Source organism: Sparus aurata, chromosome 22, assembly GCF_900880675.1.
Source record: "Sparus aurata chromosome 22, fSpaAur1.1, whole genome shotgun sequence".
Taxonomy (NCBI): domain Eukaryota; kingdom Metazoa; phylum Chordata; class Actinopteri; order Spariformes; family Sparidae; genus Sparus; species Sparus aurata.
Window position 1 is genome coordinate 5,797,626 of NC_044208.1, and position 18,668 is coordinate 5,816,293.

Sequence of the window (18,668 nt, forward strand, 5' to 3'; positions counted from 1 at the left end):
TCTTTTGACTGGTAATTGAGTAGTTGATAGTGATAGCGCTTGTTTTACACTTTTTTTGAAGACTCTCTCTCCACCTCCCTACACTCAGATTTTCAAGGTAATTTATTTGCCAATTAGAAAGACAAAACACACAGTAAACAGTTTTACTGTTGGGCCTTGGCAGAGGTATGTGCTCTACTGAGTGACAGTCTAGTTTTAGTCTGTGGCCAAACAGTTAAACTAAGCGTCCTAAGAGCATGTTCCCACTCAGCCCCATAGACTTTGCACTGTCACACATTTAAAAGTGACCTTTCTCAGCTCAATGAAAGCTTTACAAATATAAAACCTCCACGGAGCAAACGTCCATAACATGAAGTCATAATTAGTTTTGTTAGCACTTTTACAGATCTTTTTTGTAACGGTGCTCTGTGAGAAAAATGCATTCTGGGCTTTTTAATGGCAATACTGCAAATGGCCACCAGGCGAACGCCGTGCTCTGTAAACTATTGAGTGGCAGCTTTGCACCATGTCAGAAAAGTTCATTCACAGAAACTCACATATTCAGTACATATTTTATTGGCTATAACTGAAATCTGGTCATCACTGTAGTTACAGCAACAGCTTGTGGAGAATACATTCAACAGTTGCTTTTCGTGTGTAAATCCCATGAACCTCAAACACACAAACACACTTTTACACAAGGCTTTTTATCTGCTGTTATAGATGAATAGGAAGGCACAACATCTAGGAAACATGGAATGTATTTAAAAAGGCACTTCATGGGGAAAGTGGTCGAAAAAAGAAAAATTGACAACATCATTAAACCTGTGCTAAAACAGCAAGTCGTGCACAATACCGTGGAACAGGAAGGCTTCTATCATCCTTTCAGAATAAGAGCTTAAAATGCTTTTCTGACATTAAAAATTGACCAAGTGATTCTTACACTCAAATAAGAAATCATCTTGACATTGGTTTGAGACATCATTTACATTCTAGAGAAGTCATTCAAAGCTATGGTTACTGTGCAGCGCTGCAATCTGTAATTTGACATGTTATAAGGTGCAGGTGTGACATGTAAAAAAAGGCTTCTGTTCCAACATTGAAGGGGTTATTACACACACACATTTCAGGCTGGGCACTATGGTCTCATAATAATATTGCAATATTTATATGTATCAATACATGTCTTGATACATATAAATATGTATCAAGACATGTAGATACATGTCTTGATACTCTGAATCTCTGCAGAAGCACTTCATAAATACAAGAACTGGGTGACAAAATCAAATATCACAATGCCAGTATCAATATTGCAATACTGAAGTAGTGACTATTAGTACTTTGACAAAGTATAAAGCACAATAAGATTTTTGATAAATAATCATTAGTACTGTGGATATAATGACTAAGACAAGATTTAGAACAAGTAAAACAGTCTGGCAAGTTCAGAAATTGACATCACTTGAATGTAGTGCGGCCTTTAAAACCAGGAAAAGACAACACTTTCATGACATAACCACATCTGAAATCCAAGCCCATATATAACAATATAAAATCGATAGAACACAGCCCCACTTTGAGCTCAATCGAGTTTAATTTAGTAGATCACTATCAGTATTGTGGCTTTTGAATATTTTTCTGTTGAATGTTATCATTCATGTAGATGCAGAGGATTTCTCTCCAGTGCATTGGTATACCTGAAGGATAAACAAGCCTGACGTATCATTCTATGTATCTGTGTTTGAAGAATACAAAAATATCCCATGTACACTTTATTTCCAAAGATGGTTTCAAGGTCTTAAAATAAATCTAAATATCCATTTAGGCATTTAAATACATTCACGGCAAATTTGAATGAGACCCTATACGTAAAGATAAGTGAGTGGTGAACAGAGCCACAGGTGAGTCGCTCCAGACACAGAAGAACCCTTTAAACCAGCACCAACTGCACCCAGAGTGCATTCACACCTGCCCGTATCTTAACAACCGTACGCCACTAGCTTTGTTATCTATTAGTTTGCAATGACTGCATTAGCTATCTGCTTCATTTGAACTTGATTTGGGCCGCTGCAGACTCTCTCTTCTTCCCTCACTGAAAGGACAAAAAAGTTTGTGTGATGCCTCGAGCTGCACTTTGCCCTCTCCCCCAGTAGTGACTTCAGACTGCAACAGGCAACCTCAAGCTGCATTCCAACATGTGAGAGGGGCACAGCAAATACAAGAAACTACATTTTATATTGATTCATTACTAAATAAATACAAATAATAATGCTTTAGTTCAACAATAAATACATTTTGATAAATAAGCAGTTAAAGCCAAAGCCTTTACCCTGAAGGCTTTGCAAAATAACTAGACAATAATAATAATAATAAAAAATAATAATGATAATATTAATAACAATAATAATAATAATAATAATAATAATAATAATGATGATAATAATAACAACAAGGTGGAATCAACAGGGGTTTTTTGTGTTCTTTTGATTTAAGAACTGCTGTTGTCAACTAATGAAAAAAGCAGCTACGTTTTTAATCCAAAGACCAGAAGCAAATTAACACAAGGAACCTGATGAATGCTACTAACTTTAAAAAAATTAAAGTCCCCATGTTCCTTTTACTCCACAGACTGAACTACTTTGTACAAGACAAAAAGTTAGTATGAAAAATTGTTGTTAAAGTTACATACATGTATGCTTTAATGCTGTGAGCACAAACTAAATGTACCCCACCCCCACAGTATTAGGATGGAGGCAGAAATATCAGACATATCTCCGAACCTGGACAAAAAAACAAACAAAACACACTGTCTGCCTATCTAGACAGTAAAAGCTAAGTGAGGGAATGCTTTCTTGTAATTTGCTCTAATGCATGCAATGACACTTGCACTGCTTGCCGCATTGCGCTAAGCGTAAGATAGAGCTCATAGACTGTGAGATGAGTGAACTGGATGTGCAAAAATGATAAGTGATTTCCAGGTTTTAGGACTACAACCTACACCCCTCTACTGAAAGATTATGTGCATTTAAGACCCCCAACACTGGCTTTTTTAAAAGTATAAAATCTCTTGAGAGATTTTCCCATAGAGTGATAACTGACCAACAGCTCCATGAAACAAGGTACAGAGCACCAACAGTCCAGCCTGATTGATGGAAAGTAATCTGCAGGATGGCCTCTTCAACAGCATGGTCACCATGACACCAGTGAGAGGAAAAGGAAACTGAGCATGATTACAAGTGAAAAACAAACATACTGTTGGCTTCTTCACATAAATTAACTGCAAGGCACTTTCATAATCTTCCCATCTACTGATTTCTCTTGTTTCTCTTGGTGATAACCTTTAAAACGGAGCACCAAGTTGTCACAAGCCTCTATGAGGTGGAAAGGTTGTGGCACAGGCGATCATTACAAAATTGGCTGTCCATAGATACGCAATACTGCAACACCCTGAGAGCAGCACAGAGACACCCTGTGCTGATCACACACACACACACACTGAACTCAGGAATACTGCCCAGAATAAGTCACTTTAAACTACCTTCTAATGTGATCTCTGAGCTACTTTTCACATTCATTCCACAATGGCACATGCGCAGCACATGTAAGTGAATAGGATCATTGTGTCACTGTGAAGGCAATCCTCACAAGAAAGAAGGTGTCCGGTGAACTGACGTGACTCACTTGCTACAACAATGCACAGGGCTCAGAGGAGTAGGAGTTGAATGGTCTCCATCTCCCTGCTCCCCTCTTTCTATTTCACTCCCAGCTCAGGCCCGGGGATGAAGAATCCTAATCATCAGAGAGAGAGAGCCTGCTGAAGATGGGGAGGAGGCGGGACGCATCCAGGAGGGGGGACTCAGAGCCACTCTGACTGTCCATGCTGCTGTGGTACCCCTCCCGGTCAGACAGAGAGTCAGCAGAGCTGGGGGTGCTGTCTGATGTGGGCTCGAAGAAGCGGGGGGTTGTTGGGGATGGCAGGGCGGCACCCTGTGGCTCAGACACAGGAGGGGACTCCAAGCTAGGGCTAAAGAGGCTGGTGAGCTCCTGACTGGAGTAGGTGAAGGGGTTGCTCTGCCACTGTGTGAGGTCTGTGGTGGAGAACATGAGTGGAGGTGTGATGGAGGTAGGGCTATCCTGCAGGCGGCTGCTGGGGAAGCCCGCAAAACTGAAGCTGTGCTGCAGCGGAGGGCGCTCCATCTTGTTGAAGGCCGAGAGGGGAGGGGGCCCGCGGCGCTCCTCTGTGATGTGGATGAAGTGGCAGCGGGGCCCATAGGGGCAGAAACCGATGGAGTGGAAGGTGCGGCACAGCTCCGTCTTGTACTTGGGGTGACGGCTCAAGCTGCGCAACTCATGCATGCCATGGGCAAACTGGCACTTATCACCATACTTACAGGTGCTGCTCTCCTGAAAGGGCCGGCACAGCTCTGTCTTATAGCGGCTGGAGTTGACCTGGCTGCTGCCACCCACACATGCTTGACTGCCAGGCCGCAGCCCGTCCACGAGCTCTGAGAGGGAGCATTCACGGAGACGGTTCTCCTTGTTGTTGGCGCTGCAGCAGCTACCCACCCAGACAGAGCGATCGCTATTAAGGCTGTTGACGAACTGGTTCTGGCTGAACTTCGTGCTGGGGAGGCTGACTGAGTGACGGCGTTGGAACAGGCCTCCTGCAGAGGGGGCCCCCACCACCTTCCTGTCCAGCAGGGACCCGGTGTGGGCGCAGGAAGAGAGGCTGGCGTCGGAACGCGGGACAGACGTCAGCTGAGGTCCGCCAAGACTGCTGTTGTAGTTCAACATCTTATTGTTCTGTGAAGACAAACAAGTCATTTAGAAAACTAATAAGCTCACCTTGTTGTTAACCTCGTATCTGCATTCTAGCACAACTGTGATCACTTCCCCGATTACGGCTTTTTCTCTCATAATTACGGCTTACCATGGGAGTATTTCTCATCCTATCCTTTTCTTTAACTGATGGAAATAGGCTTCAATGTTGACTGCCTTTCTGACACTACACTTTTTGAGTAGGTGATAACCGACAGGTAGGCTGATGTTTTTTTCAAAGCTTCTGCTGTGCACTGTAACTCTTATCATAATGTTTTTTTTCGCAGTGGATATTTTTGCCACTGCAAATGTCAGAACACAAACTCCTGCCTGGACACGTTTTAAATAAATACAGGTTCAGAGTTTGTTGGCTTAGGTCCTAAACACAGCTGCTGCTTCTGTCTTCCTGTGCTGTGAATCTTAAATGACCTGCTCTAGGTGTGTGTGTCGGCCCTCACACACACAGTGAACGACAGGACCATGTCGTACGTGTCCAGCTCGTTACATTATGCAACATTATGTGACATATAACGAGCTGCACATGCAGAGCTGTTCGGCCTTGGTAATAAGAATATGCCAACCTTTGTTCAAAACTGTTCCATGCTTTTGAGTAGTTTTAGAGAATCGTCGCCAGATGATGTACACCGAACACGTCGTTTCATCCACTTGCAGAAAAAAGAAGCTTTTCCACGATCGCTCGTCTGTAAACCTGCGATCACTGCTCCGACAGACAGCACGTCAAAGTTACAGAAGGCAACACGCAGTTGGCAACGGCAAGTTAGATGTGACACTGCTCAGACTACATTCAGACACCGAGCCAGAGAGTCACAGCACAGTTGACTCGCTGAAGCTTCCTGTTGACATCTAGCTGGTGTTACCTCACTTCAGTGTTACCACAGACGTTACTCGGTCTGTGTGCGTCACAGTCAAAAAAAAAGAAAAAAACCTTGCACAAACTTGTGAACAAATTAGCCGGCAGCGCAAGTCGTATAAAACCAATGTAAAACTATGTACAGGAGCTCAGTGGCACTTTATGTTGAAAAAATTATACAGTGACTTCTCAACAATCACGGCTGAAGTTACTGTCCTCGAAAGCTTAGCGTCAAACTTGCAGGGAGAAAAGCGGCTAGGCTAATGCTAGCACTTTCTCCAGAGAAGGAAAAAGTCAGCAGGCCGACTCCACACGGATAGCCGCCATTTACCTTGTAAGACTCGTCCGTGCATTCGAAGAATGGAGGAATAATAGTCGCTGTCATGTTTGTTTGCAGAGAATGAGAATAACAGGTGGTGGTTTTCGCTGCCTTGCGCCCCGCGGACAACCCCTCTTCACTTCTCTTCTTCTTTCTCTTCTTCCCCAGTTTCTGGCACTTTGGGCGCTCGGAGGTGTCTCACTGCCCCCTGCTGGACAGATATGACTGACACGACCACACTTTATATTGTCACATTCAATAAGTCTGTATCATGCAGGAACTGTGAGACTGCTCTTGTGATCAGCTGGTGGTAATCATATCGGCCCCAAAAAGATTTCTCAGAGAAAGACTCCTGCCTACCTCTCATAAAAAAAGGTTTTCCTTTCTGCATTATATTCGTGACACTGAAGGAACACATGCATGCCTGGGGCGTCCACATTCACATTATCCAGTGGGATATTTTCCCACAATGTGCAAGTGATTAAACCCACATAGTCCAAGCCTCAGTCTGCACATTTTCATATTAAGTCTCTTTGATACTGGCTTTAACCCGAGCCATTCTTCAGCACCCTCCTAGATTTTACTTCTAAATTCCCCTTTTTCCTACATTTACACTCTCTTTCGGATTGCCTTTGTTATATAATCAGAAAATTCATTTCCCTTAACTCCAACATGCCAAGAAAGCTGTCAGAGCAGCTGCTGAATGAGAACTTCCTCTGGCATCATGGCCTCCACAAAGCCCAAAGAATTGCTTATAATTATGTTGTGAAATCAGAGCTTCTATGTGATGAAGTTATCAATCCTATGACCAAACGGAGCCTTATACATCCAAATCCTGCCACTCTCTGGGTCCCTTGAACTATCTGTGAAAGAAATTGCAAGATCCCTCTACTGTGTGTAGATAATGCTCTATTTCTGAAAAGCAATCACACTATTATCATTTTACATTTTAAAAATTGACTTATAATAATTCATACACAGGGGCGGCTGTAGCTCAGTGGGTTGAGCTGGTGGACCAGTGATCGGAAGGTCGCTGGTTCGAATCCCCTGCTCCCCTGGGGTGGGACTGAGCTACATGCCGAAGTATCCTTGAGCAAGATACTGAACCCCAGAATTGCTCCTGATGTGCAGTTGGCACCCTGTAGGGCAGCCACTGCCATCAGTAAGGGTCCTGCAATGAGCTGGCGACTCGTTCAGGGTGTACCCTGGCCTTTGCCCATAAGTCAAACTGGATTTGGCCCCAGTAGGCCCCGCAACATCCCGCAACCCTGAAGGAAAAGCGGAAAAGAAAACGAACGAACGAATTCATACACTGATGGTGGTGGCTGCCATGCAGGGTGCCGACCAGCACCTCAGGAGCAGTTTGGGGTTCAAAATCATTTCGACATGCAGACAAGGGGAATCGAACCAGTGACCTTCCGAATCATGACCACTGTGTGGAGAGCAGCTGGAAAAACTTGAGAACAAAGGCTTTTCAGCTTGAGTTGGATCCCACATTTATACTTGAAATACACAATATATACATAGAAATGTGAAATTTCACATGCAGGACTTACATTTTTGGCTGCAGAAACCCCAGAGCGACAAGAACGCCAGCAACTCCCCCATAAGCCACAATGTTAATTTATAGCCTAAATTTCTTGAGGAGAGCAGTCAGTACCTGTTTTGTCTCCCGCTCTGGTGCCCTCATTCTTCACTTTACACAAATAAAAAGACGTCACAGAATTCAACAATGACTCCTGTTACTCATTGTATTAATATTCTGGCCATAACTGTTACACTTTCTTCAAGATTCACAAGAGTTTGGGAGGTGTTTTCCTATTGATTCTTATTGGGACATTTTCAACTTTGGTTTTGCTATTGTTCCAGCATATGTTCAGCTATAGAAACTCTATCAAAATTCAAGGTTTTCAGCCTATTACTTTTCAGCCATTCTACCTTTTCAGGTTTTGAAAAAATTTAGCTTTTTCTGCAAAATCTTGACCATTCATTCTCGTAGTTTTATGCATTTCAGGCAAGTATTTTCCAGTACATTCAGCAGATTTTCAGAAATCACATCAGCCTCCAGCATTCACATTGTATTATCACAGGAAATGCAAATGTTTCCTATTATTATTATTATTATTATTATTATTATCATCATCATTATTGTTATTATTATTATTATTATTATTATTATTAAATTGAACATGATAAACTTAACTTTGCACTGCTCTTCCACCAAGCTGTAAAATTGTCCCGGCTGTGTTCATGCGCCATGTGCAGCTCTGCATACTGTTTTTCCACAGTTCCCTTCTGCTGCATTTCCTTCACGAGATCATGCTGAAGGATGTCAACCTGCTGTCTGACTTTAATGACATCAGTTTCGTTATAAGATAAGAATAGATATGATAAGATGAGATAAGAATAAGGATGAACATACTACACAGTAACTGTTCTTGTATGTACATAAAATGTTCAATGTAATAATTACCTGAGTCTGATCTCATTGTGGGACACACACACACACACACACACACACACACACACACACACACACACACACACACACACACACACACTTCTATCTTTTATACTTTTGGCAATATTCAGCTTTTTCTGCAAAAATGTTCCCATTCATCTTTAAGCTCTTTCAGCCTTGTACTTTTCAGCTTTCTGCCTTATGTTTATATGTTTATTGATTCGGTATATGTTAATTGAATTGTCGATCTCCTAGATTTTTGCCATTTGGCCATCAGACTTGGGCTGCTAGTAGACATAAATCCATACGGTGTTCTTATTTTATGATATTAAATTCACAAAACAGAATTGGCGTTTACCGCCAGTTAGAGGGACTGTTTTCACCCAAAACGGGGCGGGGCACTACACAGGGGCAGAGTTCCCGGATAGGATGCTCTCTGACAGCAAAACAGTGACCTATCGTAGTGACGCAACGCTTTCCCAGAATTCAACGAGGCATCATGGCGGACACCAGGGAGAAAGCGCTGCAGGACTACAGGAAAAAATTACTCGAACACAAAGAAGTTGACGGGCGGTTAAAAGAATGTAAGAAAGCTGGCGACAGTTTAAAACGGACGTTTTGGCGTGTCAGAAAACCACCGTGTTTGTTCGGATTAGAGACAAATTACTGTAGCAGCATCAGCTAGCTGGCGAGCTACCTAGTGCTTTGTCATGCAGTTAGCATCCTCGTAGAAATGAATGGAGGCAAACAGGTTCTCGCTAGCAGGGCTATCTTAGCTTCACTCCAGGAGCAGCGCTAGTTGTGTTTGTATAATTGTGTTGTCTCATGTCAGCCTGACATGGAACAGAATTTATTACTTTAGCTGTAACGACTAGCATCTTGGCTATTCCTTATTTTGCTGTCGAAAACTAGAAGCAGTAACGTTAACGATACATTCAAAGTGTCCGTCTTGTTTTTCAGTGAGAGAACAGCTGAGAGAACAAACTAAACAGTACGAGAAGTCAGAGAATGATCTGAAGGCTCTGCAGAGTGTCGGCCAGGTAAGAATATTATCCATTACTTACTTGCATTTTAGCCATTGAACTTACTAGTGGGTTATTAACAATTGTCAAGGAGCTACAACAGTGAGTTTTGGCATCGAAATTTACATTTGTGTTTTGTATTTTTTCAGCGACAATACTACTCAATCGAGTACAAACTGAAACGTCACTGTTAATGCCAATGCTATCTTTTTTCTTAGTTCAGATTTTGTTTTCAATTACTAATTTGATTTTTGATGCCATAGTTCAATGTCACCGTTCTGGGTCCATACAACAGCAGAGTAAGGCAGATTATTGATGATGAACACATTTTATGGCACTAAACAGAAAGACTCATCTTTGCTCATAAACAGGCCTGGATTTAAGTCATCATGAGGCTATTTTGTATCTATTGTATTATGTATTTGCCCTGAATCGAGTCGGTGCGTTTGACGCATGGTGCATATGTGAACGGATGAAATCATAACTGTGCCGACACATCCTCCTTTTTTGAGTGCACACACAGGAGACTCAATGAAATAAAATAAATAAAATTCCTTGCGGTGAAGGCACAGAAACCCTCCCTACCACAATTGTGGGGAGGGTTTCTGTACAACACAGTATTGTTAAATACATATTTGATAGGCAAACTGATTTTTGGGATGATGTTGATTTTAAACATGCATTGGGAAAAGTAGGAGTCCATATTTTTAGCACATGCATGTAATGCATCCTAAAGTAAAAACTCATGGCCTTAATGGAGAACGAAACTTTTTGGTCAGAGTGTATTCGGGTGAAGGGCGGAGAGGAGTTCAGTGGATGGAGACGAGGAATGGGACCTAACTATTCAGACAGAAAGGAGAGACTCAGAAGCTGATTTTATTCTATCTTAACTAACTACATCTTTGCCTAATTCCATGCAGATTGTTGGAGAAGTGCTCAAACAGCTGACTGAGGAGAAATGTAAGTTCATTGGCAGTTATATTACATTATACCTTTTATTTATATTTATATACATATGTACATGTGTCACAGCACAGGTAGTATGAGCAGAATTATTTTACACCTAGGGGATTTAATTTCTACAGACCTTTGGCTTTACCAGCAACCTGTGCTAAACACAAGTTGCTGGTAAAGATGCTGAACTCGGTTCTTTTAAGGGTAGCGACCAAATTATGTCGGTGCGATTCACTTTTAATCGATTGGCACCAAATCTTGGTAGCTGAGATTGCTTTTTCACAGTAGCATCATATCAACAATGAACAACAGCATTTTACATTAGCTCCTTTTTAGCTGATGTATTGTCCGGTATGCTGATAGTGTCCACCATCCAATCTTTTTGGTTGGGTCTGGTGAGAGGAACAGCCAGGTAGATTATGGAAAGAAATAACAGAAGTTCCATTTTAGAGGAAAAAGTCACATAGTGAGGAATGCAGCATTCATTTCAATGACAGAGAGGGAGTGTACAACATGATACAATCACTCTTTAAAATCAGTATTAAGATTTTTCCTGTTTTTTAGTCTTTCATCCATTAAAAAAAAATGCACAGAAACCTTATAAAGGAGTTACGCAGCAGTGAAGCTGTGCTTGTGGTCCTGTCACTTAAACAAAGTAAATGAAAATAGGCTTACGGCATCCATCGAATCCTGAAAACAAGACAAGAGCAGAGACTCATCTGCTGATAAAAGAGCTGCAGAAGTGTCCTGATGGCTTCGAAGTGTATTTCTAATGACAGCCAGTTAATGTGACACATGGTCAGCTGTGTTCACCTAAGATATGTGATGCTTATATCTTCTTTTGTTTTGTTCCAGTCATTGTTAAGGCCACCAATGGCCCCCGATACGTGGTTGGATGCCGCCGACAGGTATGTGCTGTGTACTGTAAGGGGCTGAACGCTATGTTAGAGTCAATCGTAGTGTGATTATTGTTACAGACATTGAATTGCGCAGTGGTTCAAGATTAACAGGAACAATACTTTTTATACCATGGGAACATTTTGGGAATGTTTAATGATATAAAAAATGGAAAACTACCCAGTAATAAGTTATTGCTATAGTCATTGTTCTTGGTGTGGACAATCCTGTACTCCGGCATATGTGAAAAGTATTATAAAACCACAAGAGTCTTCATAGGGAGCAGTGTGAAGTCTGATAAATGTACTCGAGTGATGTCACTTGAGTGGCCATCGGTCAGGTCTGAAGAATAGAAAAAAAATCTCTTGTTGTGGCGCTCCAGCCCTCTGTTGTCCGCTCCTCAACACTACTTAAAGCTAAAGGGTCTATTTTGATGCTTTTTTTTTAACAGTCCATTTTAGATCAGTGTTACAGTAGTGCAATTCTAAATCGGAGTACTTTTTTTTGTAGAAAAAAAAGTTGAAGTAACACAAGTCGCTTGCTCTTTATTGATATAGGCTACTTATGCTGTTTAAAATGACATTTGCTGCATTGGCAACAACCCTGCTAATCTATACCATGTTTGCTCCCAGTTGGACAAGTCACAGCTGAAGCCAGGCACCAGAGTGGCTTTGGACATGACAACGCTCACAATAATGAGGTAGGCTGAATGTATTTATCACTTAGAATTAGTTACAGTGTCTGGTGCTAATAAGGATCTAACACTACACACGTTTATGCTGAACCACTGAGCTGGATAATTATAGCCTATATGTGCTTTGCCATATGGCCTTCAAGCAGTGTCTTGCAGCAGATTTACACAGAGCAGATTGATAAACATCACATCTTTTTATCACGCAAGATGGTCAGCCATCCAGATCCTGACCTTTCCTTTCTCCTCATAAATCTATAAGCAGACGATGGCCTCAAACACACTGCTCTTTTGCCGTGATGGGAAATGTTTTAATTTAAGCAAGGGAGTATTTTCTTACTGAGCATTTAAATCACCAGAAGGTGAACTTTTTTTTTAGGGTTCAAAAAGTCAGCGCCCATTTGGTGCATCTAGTTTGTGTAATTATCATGTAGACCATATATGAAATGCACAAAGATGTAGCTTCGTCTCGCTATTCGTCCGCCATCTTTCTCGAATGTCGAGGCAGTTTGTTGTTGCTGGTGGCGTACAGAGGTCAGCCGGAGGTGGCTCTCTTACCACTAGTTGAAATGGGTACAGCGCCACCTATCGTACTGGGGTATGACATGCTCGGACAATTGCAGTTGTCTGATTGAGTAGCATGTCGAACTATGGCTGTAATCTGACTAAGATGTGCATGTAAACGTAATGTCTGAGCTGTCCTGTCAATAACGCCATAAAGCCCCCACCCCGAAAAAGGCAGTGACTTCATGAATTCAGTATGTAACCTAACCGCTTCACCCCTCAAGCTATAAATGAGCTGCAAAAATAGGAGTGTGTTGTGGTTTGATGAAGGGCAAACCATAAACAAAGCTGGGTGTGTGCTCATCATGTGCTTAATGTTGTTTCAAAGGTACCTGCCCAGAGAGGTGGACCCTCTGGTGTACAACATGTCCCATGAAGACCCCGGCAGCGTCTCCTACTCTGAGATTGGAGGCTTGTCCGAACAGATCCGTGAGCTGAGAGAGGTACAACCACGCCTCAGTCGATCACTGAGCAACGAGATCACACAAGACACCAATTTTTGGATTTGCATGGTTGAGCTTTGTTTGGAGGGATTCTGTTTTGGATAAGAAAGGCGTTGAGACCAGGTAATACAGTTTGATGTTACTTATTCTTTCATGGTGCACAAACAATGCTGCTTTTGTTTGTGGCAGGTGATCGAGCTGCCTCTGACCAACCCTGAGCTTTTCCAGAGAGTGGGGATCATCCCCCCTAAAGGCTGCCTGCTCTACGGGCCGCCAGGTGAGTAGATGAGCGAAAAGGTGGTGTGGCTGAACAGGATCATTAGGAGGGGGGTTCACACTATTTATCTGAAATTGATGATACAAAAAAATATCCCACCCTTAAAGTAGTAGTTTTGAGTTCACTGTTTGATTTGTGTTGATGAGATTCCTTCTTTAACAGGAACTGGGAAGACTCTTCTTGCCAGAGCAGTGGCTAGTCAGCTGGACTGTAACTTCCTCAAGGTGAGTGTTGTCACCAGTTTCAGGGTGTGCTGGCACACTGCAGTGCAGTCTGTCAGCTGATGGTATCTATGTGTGTGCGTGTGCGCCACAGGTGGTGTCCAGCTCTATTGTGGACAAGTACATCGGTGAGAGTGCCAGGCTGATCAGAGAGATGTTCAACTACGCTCGAGACCACCAGCCATGCATCATTTTTATGGACGAGATCGATGCCATCGGTAAGTGAAGCTGACGATCCGGTTGGGTTTTTGTCATCACTGGGGCTGTCACACTTGAGCCAAAAAAACAAACAATGGAGCACTTTATAAAGTCCAATGATCAATGAATACACATTGTATTTTATCATTAAAAACAGGGAGCTTTATATCAATACAGGGATAAAGACTATCCACTCTGGGCTTAATTACTTAACTGAGAACCTGCCATCCTGTGTGCTCAATAGAATGTCATGTTTTTATGTTGTTCCCTGTAGGTGGCCGTCGTTTCTCTGAGGGAACCTCTGCTGACAGAGAGATCCAGAGGACTCTGATGGAGGTAACTGACTCACTCAGTGCGTTTACATGACACTCAAGAAAACCGAATTACTGTGTTAGTCTGACTATGAACGGATTTTTAAGATGCATGTATACACCTTAGTCTGACTAAAATCGGACCGGATCGGATTTCTCATAGTCGAATTACACCACGTAGATTATTCGATTGAAAGTCGCATTACTCCTGCATGTATACGTTTCCAGCGGATCGGATCGGATTTTGCGTTCTGCGCAGGCGCAAGATTTTTCCCCGGGGCCGTGAGCCGGAAGTAGACGGGCGGCGGCGGCAGCTTTCCTCCGAAATCACGGCAAGAAAGAGCGCCGGAGTGCACCTAGTTTGCGAATTATCATGTACACCATATACAAAGTGTACAAAGATGTAGCCTCGTCTCGCTCTTCGTATGCCATCTTTCTTGAATGCTGAGGCAGCTGGTGACGTAAAGAGGTCAGCCGGAGGTGCGCCGTTAACACTAGTTGAAATGGGCACAGGGCCACCTAGCGTACCGAGGTATGACATGCTTTCGGCCAGTAATTCGATTTTCTCACTGGCATGTATACTCGGATAATTGCAGTTGTCCGACTGAGCAGCATAGTCGAACTATGGCTGTAATCTGACTAAGCTGTGCATGTAAACGCACTCACTGTGTCCCATGCTCTCAAGAGCCACATGCATATCAGTGTGGCAAAGACTGCAGACTGTGTGGTGCCTTTCAAGTCCTTATAAAAATAATCACAATCTCCAAAGGAATGTGTTAATGTGGACATAAAGTTTATACCAAAATGAAACATGATTTATTCAGGCACAGGTCAGACCTTGCTGTCTTTGTGTGCACATTTCATTCTCCTGGCTCCACTTTTTGATAAAACAAAAGGGCACAGAGCTGAATGGACAAAGTGAAGACAACTGTGATGAAGGGAAACGCTGTCTAATGTCACCAACAAATAGAATCCAACAGCAGAGTCACATGACATGGAAGTTATTCAAAATGAGGCAGAATTTTTATAAAAATATGACTAAATAAAAATAACCATTAAATAGAAGCATATATTTTTAGTCCAGTGTAATGTGAGTTTGGCTCACTAAGTGTTTCTGTTTATGCTGTTTTATTTGTTGTGAGATTTGTGGAGGATCATTATACGCAGCCAGAGGGACACTTTGTGCATGAAGTCAGCCACGTAAGGGTACTTGAGATCCGACTACCATTTTGCATCTCAACAGTACAATGCAGTAGTGGTTTGACTTTGGCCTGTGCCCAACATTAAGTTTGAGTCCCTGCAATGGAAAAAGTTTGTGCAACCCTGATTCAGAGCAAGATGTTCTTGTCATTCAGCCCAGACGCACGCTCAGCATTTCCTCTCAGCGTACAAACACTTCATCTCAGAAACATTTCCAGATGTTAACTGTAAATGTATTACCCACATCCCATCAGCACACATTATATTTCGGTGTTCGTGTGTGTGTCCTGTCAGCTGCTGAACCAGATGGACGGCTTCGACACACTGCACAGAGTCAAGATGATCATGGCCACCAACAGACCGGACACTCTGGACCCAGCCTTGTTGCGGCCCGGAAGACTGGATCGTAAAATCCGTAAGATCTTCACCGCTCCTGTTGGTCCTCTGTTTGTTGGCTTTGTGCGAGCACACGCAGCAGATCTAACGTTCACTTCTGTTCTCCAGACATCGAACTGCCGAATGAACAGGCTCGTCTGGACATCCTCAAGATCCACTCCAGTCCCATCACCAAGCATGGAGAAATAGGTGAGTGAGCACAGCTGACACCTTAACACCTTTACCTCCTCTGCAGCTCTGCCCAGCCCCTGTATTCCAAATGTGCTGATGGCAGCGGGCTTCTTCAGTTGTTCCCTGCCCTCCGTAATCATGAGGACGTCTCAGAGATGTTTGATTAGATCTGTTGAGTTTTGTAGTTGTAGGATAGCCCCGTCAACTCTGAATTTGAAAATACCCATCCTCCATCCATGAAATCCATTCAGTAGATTTTGTTTTACCCTGCCGACAAACCAACCAACAAAGATAAGCTCCCTGGTGGATGTAATAATACAGCAAAAAATAAATCATCTTTACTCAAAAATGTACATCAGAGGGAAGACATTTAATACACACATTTGTGTATCAAAGAAGTGGATATTGTAGCAGCTGACATACACATGTACTCTTACAGTTGAGCTACTCTTTAAACTGTATTGAATTGAATTACTGTAACAGAAAGACAGTAATTAGCTGGTGAGGCTAATGTGAACAGGTGCATGAAATGGTTGAACAGACTAACTAAAGCTATAACATACAACAGGGTTCGTACGGGTGCTTGAAATCCTTGAAAGTGCTTGAATTTCAATGTTGTGTTTTCAAGGTCTGAAAAGTGCTTGGATTTTAGTTTAAGTGCTTGAAAGTGCTTGACATTATAACTGTGTCTTTCACAAAATTGGGATCAGACTGGATAATTAATTTCTGAAGTTTTTGCTATTATAGAATATAAGTTTAGATGTTTACAGCATGATACAATGTACATAACTGTGATAAAAAGTGAAGAAAAAAATCATAAGTATATATATTCCTTTAGATACGTATTTCACCCCAGCAATAAGGTGCTGGAAAATCTTAAAAATGACCCTTAAAAGTGCTTGAAAAGTGCTTGAATTTGACCTTGAAAAATGTGTATGAACCCTGATACAAACAAACTCACATTATTTGGTCATAGTTTGGCCATACTGCCCAGTCCTAATAAGAAGCAAAAGTAGGTGTCATGTTATCCACATCTATGTCCCCATCCATGCCTGTCTGGACTCAAATGCAGCCCCTGAGTTTTGGCAGTAAAACAGGGTTTTTGTGTTTTCCCAGAAGTCTCATTATTCGAGGTCCTGAAACACAGTAGGGCTGTGGATGCTGGGCATTAATGTAGCAAGCATCTAATTGAAAATGTATTTCTCTGAATGCAGCAGCCACAGATTTTGGTGTTTTGATCCAAGCTCCTTCTTTTGCAGTAGTTAAGCAAATAGATGTTTTTTTTCCCCATCCAGGTAAATTTTTATGCTCAAATTAAGCAAATGAATAGTGGTAGAAGTAATTGGAGATGATGAATTCCTGTTGATTGTTGGAGCTGGAGATTAACAGAAAAAAAGCTTTCAGAGCTTTTTGTGGGGAGGATTAATTGAAAAGCAAAAAAAAACATATTAACAGATTAATTGATAATGAAAATAATCATGAGATACAGCCCCGTTGTGCTTTTTTCTTCCTTAATGTCATCAAAGTCCTTCTCTCAAGCTGTGATCGTCTGATTGTTTTCAGATTACGAAGCCATTGTGAAGCTGTCAGATGGTTTCAATGGAGCTGATCTGAGAAACGTGTGCACAGAAGCAGGTGGGACATCAAACGTTCATTCAGTGTTGTCATTAGTTTAGTCAGTCCACGTTGTCTGTGATCAGCTGATTCATGTTGTGTTTGCTTGCAGGTTTGTTTGCCATCCGCTCTGACCGTGAGTATGTCACCCAGGAAGACTTCATGAAGGCTGTGAGGAAGGTGGCTGATTCAAAGAAGCTGGAGTCCAAGCTGGACTACAAGCCTGTATAAATCCTCTCTGTGTCATAGTCCTTCTCTCATGTTTTCATTGCATTTTCATGCATTTGCTGTGTTCGATTGCTCCAAGGCCAGAAAAAAAAAACTGTTTATATTTGTTGGAAGCAACAGAAAAAGTAAAAAATTTTTCTCACAATAAATTGACTTTCACTCGGTAACCGTAACTGTGTTTCCACCTGTTAGTCCAACCCATGTTCTATATTTCATATATCCATTCATGATTATTCAGCAGTTTCTTTTATTACCTTCAAGTAAGTGTGATGGACCTGCAGCATCTCTCAACTATATTGTCAAAAAACTAATTAAACACATTACTTTTTGGATGTGGATGTTGATTCCTGACATTTTTGAAATGGTAATTTGAGAACAGCAAAATAAATCAAGTCAGAGGAACTTGAAGTTCCCTTTAGAACACAACTGAGCCTTTTAATTGACTCCATCGTCTGATAACTGAACGTTTCCAAAGTGTGTTGGCAGCTTATTGGTGATCAGTGTTCTATCTGGGTTATAAAACATTTGACTGAGGTAACGTGACTGACTGTGGACAGAATTTGAATCACAGTGAATGGTCATGGACAATCAGCAGGACAAGGCTGAATCCAGAGATATTTATCATCAATAAACATCCATAAATCTTGTTTGAAATCATAGAAACAGACACTGCTGAGCTTGTTTACTGCGTATCAAAGTGATCCAGTGTAGCCGGCTGTGCATCCATGGGTACAGTGCAACAGGACATTCTGTAAGCCGGTTCTTTTAAATGTGAATAAATAAAGATATATATACAAAACAAAAGGCTCATAAAAGCACAACAGTACATATGACATCACATCTGACGCACTACTACATTTTCTTTTTTTTCCCAAAACTTGATTTACAACAAAGAGGTGCAACGACTGTCACACATGCAGTCCAGCAGAGCAGCTTTATACAAGACAGTCCAAATAAAATGTTCTTCCTCTAAATACTGAACGTCTGCAGCTTTTTTATTGTTCACGTTTTAATGAAGTGTCAACCTGTT

The 18,668-nt window shown here is 41.9% G+C and overlaps 2 protein-coding genes across 3 annotated transcripts; one reads left to right on the top strand and one right to left on the bottom strand.

Moving 5' to 3' along the window:
• Positions 1-535: 535 nt before the first annotated feature.
• On the bottom strand, positions 536-6,167 carry LOC115574468 (mRNA decay activator protein ZFP36L1-like). 2 transcript variants are annotated; one of them, XM_030406013.1, is made up of 2 exons: positions 6,003-6,167; positions 536-4,785 (listed from the first exon to the last, which is right to left on the bottom strand). In XM_030406013.1, exons 1-2 carry the CDS (start codon positions 6,054-6,056, stop codon positions 3,772-3,774), a joined length of 1,068 nt encoding a protein of 355 aa, XP_030261873.1. In that variant the 5' UTR covers positions 6,057-6,167; the 3' UTR covers positions 536-3,771. The 2 variants fall into 2 exon arrangements, with proteins under 2 accessions (XP_030261873.1, XP_030261874.1); XM_030406014.1 differs by lacking the exon at positions 6,003-6,167 and adding an exon at positions 5,382-5,963.
• A 2,707-nt stretch (positions 6,168-8,874) lies between these two features.
• Positions 8,875-18,612, top strand: psmc6 (proteasome 26S subunit, ATPase 6). Its single transcript, XM_030406008.1, has 14 exons — positions 8,875-9,035; positions 9,412-9,491; positions 10,394-10,433; positions 11,283-11,335; positions 11,957-12,024; positions 12,908-13,022; positions 13,212-13,299; positions 13,462-13,523; positions 13,615-13,738; positions 13,993-14,054; positions 15,524-15,644; positions 15,734-15,814; positions 17,360-17,431; positions 17,523-18,612. The coding sequence occupies exons 1-14, from the start codon at positions 8,951-8,953 to the stop codon at positions 17,639-17,641; spliced, it is 1,170 nt and encodes a 389-aa protein (XP_030261868.1). The 5' UTR covers positions 8,875-8,950; the 3' UTR covers positions 17,642-18,612.
• Positions 18,613-18,668: the final 56 nt, after the last annotated feature.

Coding starts and splice junctions, on each gene's coding strand:
- psmc6 (XM_030406008.1), top strand. CDS start 8,951: ATGGCGGACACCAGGGAGAAAGCGCTGCAGGACTACAGGAAAAAATTA. Junction 9,492..10,393: donor CTCTGCAGAGTGTCGGCCAG/GTAAGAATATTA, acceptor AATTCCATGCAG/ATTGTTGGAGAAGTGCTCAA. Junction 14,055..15,523: donor TCCAGAGGACTCTGATGGAG/GTAACTGACTCA, acceptor GTGTCCTGTCAG/CTGCTGAACCAGATGGACGG.
- LOC115574468 (XM_030406013.1), bottom strand. CDS start 6,056: ATGACAGCGACTATTATTCCTCCATTCTTCGAATGCACGGACGAGTCT. Junction 4,786..6,002: donor GCACGGACGAGTCTTACAAG/GTAAATGGCGGC, acceptor TTGTCTTCACAG/AACAATAAGATGTTGAACTA.